This window comes from Egretta garzetta, unplaced genomic scaffold, assembly GCF_000687185.1.
Source record: "Egretta garzetta isolate BGI_Z169 unplaced genomic scaffold, ASM68718v1 scaffold397, whole genome shotgun sequence".
In the NCBI taxonomy this organism is placed as follows: Eukaryota; Metazoa; Chordata; class Aves; order Pelecaniformes; family Ardeidae; genus Egretta; species Egretta garzetta.
In genome coordinates, this window is record NW_009260493.1 from 266,888 (window position 1) to 275,287 (window position 8,400).

The 8,400-nt window shown below is 35.3% G+C and overlaps 1 protein-coding gene across 1 annotated transcript in view; it reads right to left on the reverse strand.

Annotated features, from left to right (window-relative positions):
- The window catches only part of SYNE1 (spectrin repeat containing nuclear envelope protein 1), a 304,520-nt gene that overhangs the window by 187,815 nt on the left and 108,305 nt on the right, over positions 1–8,400 (reverse strand). Inside the window, 3 exon segments of the mRNA XM_035899865.1 lie at positions 1,424–1,522; positions 2,037–2,264; positions 5,598–5,748. Coding sequence (XP_035755758.1) covers positions 1,424–1,522; positions 2,037–2,264; positions 5,598–5,748 — 478 coding nt within the window.

Below are 8,400 nucleotides of genomic sequence, written 5' to 3' on the forward strand. Positions count from 1 at the left end.
GTAGGGCAAAGCTCCAAATTCCCTAACATCTGTCTAAGAATTGCTCTAATTTATACATATACAGGAAATACAAAAGCTCACTCCAATGTGTGAGGACTGCCAGACATGCAGCCCGTGTCATGGCATGAGAGAGGTAGGGAACAGTTACTGTGAACTTCTGTCAGCATTAGCCAAAGGTCTTTTTCATGGAACTGGCATCTGATGTTGACTAGACTTTCCAGTGTTGCCATTTCTAGAGAGCTGGGAAACTTTTCATATGAAAATGACTGAAATATAGTGCAGTGAGTTAGAAAAGCACAAAATGAAATGGATTTAAGACCACTAAGGTTCCAACTCACAGGTGTGTGATAGTAACAGTAGTAATGGTTATAATTACAGTCATGAAAGAAATCATACATAGAAGGAAATGTGAATTATACAGCAAGAAGCTGTTGATGTTTAAATTCAATAACAAAAAATAATTTCACATTAAGGCATTGAAACATCATGATCCCATAGACTGGACTAGAGTTTACAATAGCATACTCAGCATATTCATAATGTTTAAAAGCCAATAACGATAATGATTATATGTGCTGTCTGAATAAATTCTCCATATGAAAAGTATTTTTCCTCAAGTATCAACCTTTTTTGTAGCAGACAGGACAGGTCTTCCTCGCATACAGCCTTTGCAAGTAATTACCACTAAGTTCAGAAGAAATTATACGTATTTTACTGCAAGAAAAATATGACTAAAAGTTTTTGCAATATTTTCTTAGACAGGAAGGCAATGACTATTGTGGGAAGAACACTTGTAGATACAGACAAAAATGCTACACCAAATTTGCTGAGATTTGGGATTTTTTGTAGTTTGAATATCAATCCAATATTTGTTTTCCTCTTGTAATGGACTGAATCAAATGTCCAAACGCCCATGGATTTCTGGCATTACAGATAAAAAGTTTATCAGTTAAAACTCCATCCAGTCTCTGCATTGTCCAAGAAAAACTTCCAAGGAGATTGGTTTTATTATTTATTTTTTTAAAATCACAGTTCTCTACACCAACACCCAAGTTTCATGAAAATCTTTAGGGAAAAATGTTTAACAGACATGTTCTTTATCTTCTATTTTTCATAATGTTTTAGACGCATAAAATTAAAAACAAGAACCTGAGGGATTAATTCATACTTTTAGGCTTTCCTTTATCTGGAGCGGCGAAAAAGCTCTCCAAGCCTGTCTGAAATGGTGAGAAGAAATAGCTGAGGAAGCCTGCTTACGCCTTCCCTGGGGCTGCCCACCCCAACAGGCAGCCCTTGCCTCCTCCTGCCTCCCCCCTGGGCTGTGTGGCATCAGGCAGCCCCTGGTTTGGAGGTTACTGGCATTTCTCTGAAGGTCAGCGTGGCACCGTTTCCCTGGACTCGGTGGCAGGGATCGTCAGCTCACCGTGCAATCCTGAAGGGCTGTGTACGTTGCTGCTGCTGAAGAGCATGATGCGAGAGGCTCAGCTAGCTTAGCTTCAAATTCAGACACTACCCGTTGCACCTATGAAGAAAAGGCAAACCAGAGAGTCTAAAAGCAGCAGGAAATACATAAATGATGCTTTAAATAATATCTTTTAAATATTTAGTGCTAAGAGAATACTATAGCCTAAGCTTACATAGTGCTGAGTGCCTTCTGAAATTAAAAGATGCCAACTGCGTTCAGCTCCTTGTGACTGGGGCAATAATAATACTTAAATTATCTTCCTTATGACCTACTAACAACCCAAGATTGAAGCTAAAGTGTTTATAAGAAGTATGAATGTGGTTTATTAGTGCAATAGCCAGGAGAATCACTTAGGTTTTCTAAAAGACAGCATAATTTTTTGCACGTGTATATTTTAGTGTCTTCCTGAACCCGCCTTTTAAGTCATTCAAAAGACAAATTTACATATAGAGGCATTGCGATTACCTCACAAGTCTAATAATATATTCTAGTCCATCCTACTATAATATGAATTTTATATTCAATTTTGGAAAAAAAAAAAGAGTAATTTATAAATTGCTGCATTGTCTACCTCTTTAAGACTTTCTTCATATTTCTGCTGTGCTGATGCATTCCCTGTGATTGTTCCTTCCAGTCTCCGTGCATGATCTCTTAGCTCTTCCCAATACCTTTCCACCTGAGTCAGTTTTGCTTTAATATGGGCACATTCTCCAGAGGTAACGAACTGGGAAAATGACTCGGCTTCCTCTTCTAGTTTTGAGATTCCAGTTATTTTACCATCTATTTCTTTATTAATAACCTAAAATATAAAGTAATAGTAAATAAAGAAGCACAACAGTTTTTTATTTTAGTAATTAAAGCAGCACTATATTTTTTTAGTTATCAGAATAATATTATCTACTTCCTCTTTTACCTGAGCTACTAGTATTCTTCATTAAAAAAGTAAGAAAGAGGAGAGTTCATTGACCACTTAAAATAATTAGTTATAAAAGTTTTTAATATGCCCTGTAAATTCCCTTTTTCTTCTTGGCATTAGCACTGGAAAAGATTTAAAAGCCAGCCTGCCCTAAAAACAGTGTCTATGAAGATGAATTAGAATCGCCTGAAGTGTGTATTTTCATAAGAAGACAAGATGGTTCATATTTTAGCATCTCTTAATTCACAGGAAATTAATACACAATTCTCTTAAAGACTCAAAATAAATACAAGATGAAAAAAAGTGTGAAAACAATATTGTTAAGGAGCTGAACCCTGACAGTTGATTACTTGTGTTTAACGAGTTTTCAAGCACTTACAAAATAAAACATGCTATGATTTGAAAACCAATAGAGATTGTTTTAATTTTCTAATTTAAAATTTGATGGTATAATAAAGAATAAATTAAACTAGATGATGAGGTAGGTTGAGTGTGCCCTCAGGCAGAGGAACCACATTACAGTATAGATAGGAAATTATGAAAAAAAGAGTGATAAAGGCCTTCGGTACTTTTCAGCTCTCTTCTACGTCATTTAGTAAGTGCATAAAGACAAACTAGCACTGGCTTTACATTTCATCAGCTGCATGACAGCAACTGTCTCCTATTTTTTTGCACTTGTTTTTATTGCAAATTGGAGGCAAACCCGAAAGCTACAAGATCCAAGACAGAAACTTATGGTGTTTCACGTTCAGTGGCTATTTATTCAGTAAGCATCAGTGAACTTGGAAATGAGATTTTTTTCACAACAGAATTCTTTCAGTTTCTGCTGATGCAGCAAGTCGATGGAGCTCTTCTCAAAAGCAGTGAAAAAACACTCATTGGGAGGGAACTGAAAGAGCCACGAGTGCTCTTTGAAACAAAAATAGCCAATAGCATATATATGATATATGACATCAACCAAAAACTTCCTTGAAAATGCACTCTCAAAAGCATATGGAACACCCACCTTCTGCTATAATTGTGATAAAAATACGGTATCTTGCTCGCCATTAAAGCTCAGGAGTGGCTTACTGCAACATTCAGAGTCGAGACTTAGCAGGGTGACAGTACAGAAAAATATGTGGTGCTGTAAGCATTTATGGTGTCTCTTTATGCAATATATTCTGAATTAATTCAGATTATAAAATATCTTTTTTGTATGAGAATATGGTGCTGAGGAAAGATACCGGATTTGCAGCCCTGAAGTTGAAATTATCTAACAATGCAGCAGATACAAATGAGGCAGCGCTTTTTTACTCCCACGCTATTCTGTTAAATTCACTCAGTTACATAAAAGAAGGTGGATAATTGAGGCCTTCAAACTCTCACTGAGTCTGCCACCAATGGTAACAACTTGTGATAACTGTCATTTTGTCCACCAGGAATTTCAGAGAAATGCGTAGGTGAAAATCTGGCTCTGCTGAAGTCAGTGGGGTTTTGCAATCAATGTCACCAAAAGTAGGATATTACCACTATGCATGAGAGTTACATTCAGCTGACCCCAGGTATTTTATCTGGTCAGCCAAAGATATCAGGGACACAACATTATTTTGTGTGTGTGTGTGTGTGTGTATTTGCCTCATATTGCAAGATTCCTTACTAATATATTGTACTAGGAATTAGGATCTAAGTATGCTGATCAGCGTTGTGGCACATACTAACTCATGAGGAAACTCACAACAGAACATAACCAATCCTTCAAAATCAGGCACAAAGCAATGCTGCTCAAGACCTCCAGCTATGTCCATGTATCGGAGGTTAGATGATTCATTTCACATATCACAGTTCATAAAGCTGGTTTGTTCATCTGAATTACAATGATGTTCCCTAAGCTTTATCTGGAGGATTTTCTTTGCTTTATGTCTGTTCACTCAGGCATTTATAAAAACTAGCCTGCTGACCATTTTCTTTCTGTTGTGATGTTTAAATTAAGAAGGCTTATGTTGGCATGTAAAAATTATCTGCATATAGCATATAGCATCTTGCTATAGCGAGGAATGGCCTGTCTGGGAAATTAGCTTGAATGGATGACTAGGGCTTAACTAGGCTCCATTTACACAGACGAGAGCTGTTGTCACACTGCAATGCAATATTAATATCATTTGATGCACTTACTTTCTGTCTTAAATATTTGAACTCTATCTAGCAACTACTGAAGAGTACAGCTACAGGACAGTGTATGCCAGTGGAATAAATGCACATATATTATTTCACAAGGAAACGGTTTTTGAATTGCTGTGGCAATGAAGCAAGAATTCAAGCATTGTTTTATTCCTCAGTGATCAATCAAGAGATCTTATTTATTTGGTGTATGTGAAGTTACGATCAAATTAGGAACAGGAAAATCTGCTGATAAACTCCTTCCATCACATGAAACAAATGCCTTACAGGATCCTGTGGAAATACTTAGTGTCAGCCTGGTCCATGACTTCAAGCAGCTGCACACCTGTGCACTTTCTGAAGAGCAAGTAGGTCACAGAATAAAGTAAACGGCAGTGCGCAATGCATATTGAAAAACTCTGTCCCCTTAGAAACATGCAGTTTCAGAAAAGCTACATTTTCATTTGTGGAAGGATATGAAGTCAGCCCTTGAAATGCAGTGCTTGGAGGCAATATGCACCCCAGTTAGCAATAAGAAACTAAAACATGGTGTATCTACAGGAATGTACACAGAATTTAAGACAGTGTAAAGGTAATAGCAATAAAAGGTATGTAGGTTTGCAAGCTACCAAGAGCAATAGTTTCTTTATTATTTCAGCATAAAAGATACATAAATCAAGTTATAACTTCAGCTTGCAAGATTAAAATTAAGTTCTATATCCACTAGCTGATGTGTTTTAAAATAAAAGCTTTATAGACCTTATATTTATGTAGCTATTTTGTACACCAGTTGAGATGACTCAAAAAATGAGAAGAATATAAATTAAATAATATTTTTAACCGTACACGCAAAGGCTCCATATATGTAAACCAAACACTAACAGAGAAGGCAGGCTGTAAGAATTTTCCTTTAGTTTCTGTAAAACCTTACTGCTTGGTATATTCATGTACAAAGTGTGCCATCATTACATCTCAGTAATTCTGAAACGTGTAAAATGTCTGTTCTCCCATTTGGCCTCTAGCAAAAAATGACAGATAAATGGACTTTTAATGCTAAACATAACAAGAACTAATCACCTTGATTTGGCTGATCTGTATGTCCAAAGGAGATGATGATGTTTCCAAAGTTTCCAGTTCTTTTTCTTGTTCAGCTATCCAGATGGACAGAGCTTCAAAATTATTGCCAAAATGATCCCACTTGTTTTTCACCATTTCCATGCTTTTAATACTAAAATTAACCACATTAATTAGAGAGAATAAACAGTTTAATATAATGAAGCTGCCCATATTCTTGCTAGAATAAAAATGTAGCTTATTCAATCTACAGGAGGGTCATTTTTAAAACTACTGGCTTTAGAGGGCCAAGTTGTGCACCTAAATTCAAACCTGGTTCTCTCTAAGACTGCACCCAAATTCAAACAATTATATTAGCCATAGTGGGGACATCGAGAGGTGATACAGAGTACAGCTTCATTCATCAGCTGTACATCAAGAATCTTAGGATTATATCAGATATCTAAAAATTGACATAACTGAGTGCATAGATGTTAGTCATTTAGTCACTAGAAAAGAATGACTAAAACCGGTGCATTATGGATGTACATACATTCACCAGTGCTTGACCACTTTATTCAACTTGGTTTTTTATAACAGCAATTTGCCCATCTTAGATGCAATTTGTGTTTTCTGAGGCATTGATTTCATATCAAGCCAAAGAATCAACAACAGATATGACTCAACTACCTCAAAGTTAATAGATTTATATTCTTTGAAACATACATTATTGGTATGTTAACCAGAGACAGATTATGACTGATTCTTATATATACTGGATAGCAAACAAAGCACCCCCTTTTTTTTTTTTTTTTTTTTTTTTTGTCACAACAAAGTCTAAGGCCCTTAAAAGGCTTAACAGCATTAACTTCCAGTATACAAGTTTCTGCTCCTTTCAAGTCATTGCAAAGAAACCACTGCTAATGTAGGCCCTACATACAACTTGCAAAACATGCATTTTCTATTTCACTGAAAATATTAAAATTTCATCAGAAAAGTCCGAGTATTACAAACTTCCAAAATACATTTTCCTTTTAAATATAGCCTTAAAAACGATTCCATGTTAAAAAGTTTTTATTTTCTTTTTTCCCCCCTCATTAAAACTAGAGGAAGCTTTAAGAAAAGATGTAGTCTAAAAATGTAAAAATTGGCCTTTTTATTTTTTCTTATTTATTTTCAAAATGAAAAAAAAATCAGCAATGTCAACAGCCACTTACTGATAAGAATGTATTCAAATTCAAGTTATTTGCAGGAAAATAAAGTGCAAAAATTTCACTCAAGTCCAGCCCGAGAAAATACAGCTGGAAATCAGAATCAAGGGACCGAATCTGTGGCACAACAGCTGAAAATCCTCTGCCTTTGTATCTGCCTTCCTTACAGTTGTAAGAAAGCCACAGACTGTAAAGAATATAGTCCCAAGCATACTGTACAGGTACGCATGATCTCCTTGGAAAACAGATGTGCTGAGTTTGCTCTGTAGCTGACTATGGAGAGCTGCTCAAACTTTTCTTTCCCTTTCCTGTTCATTGGCACAGTAGGTACCATATATATTTGGAATACCTTCACTTTAAATTATTCAGCCAAGATTTTTATTGATGATGCGAGTTACAACATAATCTTTATACACTGATTATATGTTCTGTAGATTCTCTGTAGAGTTGCATATATTTGCATGTTTTGCAGAAGGGATTTATTTTTTTATTATCTGTCACAGTACCACAGACATCCTGTACAATCCATACATTCAACTAAAACCTATTTCATATCTACATTGAAAGGGGATATCAATGATGGCTTTCATTTAAAAATAGATGACATTATTTAAAAAGTGAATATTCATTGTTGGAAGGATGAATTTCTTGAATTTAAAAATCACACTAGTTTTCTCTCTTGTATTGGAGAAAATGATGTATAAAGTGAAATATTCAGCAAGATATGGTAGAATTTGATTGCAAATCAGTGTAATACTTCATACTGGAGAAAGTTTTATGTAAAAAAATGAAACCACCAATAATCAGAAAGTTACATCTGCTGCAGAGGCTAGTTATTTTGTTTTACAACTCTTCTTTTACATTGGGAAGAAAATGGCACCAAATTAAAATCAGATTAGCATGACAATGGTCAATAGAGGAAGAACCCCAGTAATGTGGGCATTGCCCTTCGCTCATATTCAGATGGAGGTGGTGGTACCTGCTTAAACTTATATGACAAATTATTCTACATAGTAATTCCAGTAAGCCAACATAGAATTAGCACATGTATCCATGACTTAGTGTAGCAGATGTAATATATGCAAAAATACTAATTTCACACACACATATAAATGTATGTGTCTATAGATGAACTTCAGCTGACGTTGAAGTTGAGCAACTGGAGTTCAATAACTGAGTTACTTCACTTGAGAAAAGGGATGACATTTTTACAAATACAAAAAGCTACAAATATTTACAGGATTTAACAACATTTTCTTGGAATTTGAACTTTCAATTTTTAAACAAAATTTGGCAAGTGATGCCTTTGTTATTTGCAGCAGCAGAAGTAGCTTCTGATTTTGCCCGTGAAATAAAATCTGGGCATTCAGCTAAGATGAAGGCACTTCTTGACATTCCTATGGAGAAAGTGGAATACTGAAAACTGAGGCAAATATGGTAAATGTTCTTGTACTTGCACTGAGATTTTTCTTTCTAAAAAAGCCTAGTACCTCAAAAATTAGTTTAATCATTCCTTCTTCACAAGACTGGGGCTTAAAGATAAGTGACAGGTTAAACGTAACTAACAGTGGTTTTATAAACTACATATTATTAAACAAAAATTTTGTTTATTTGCA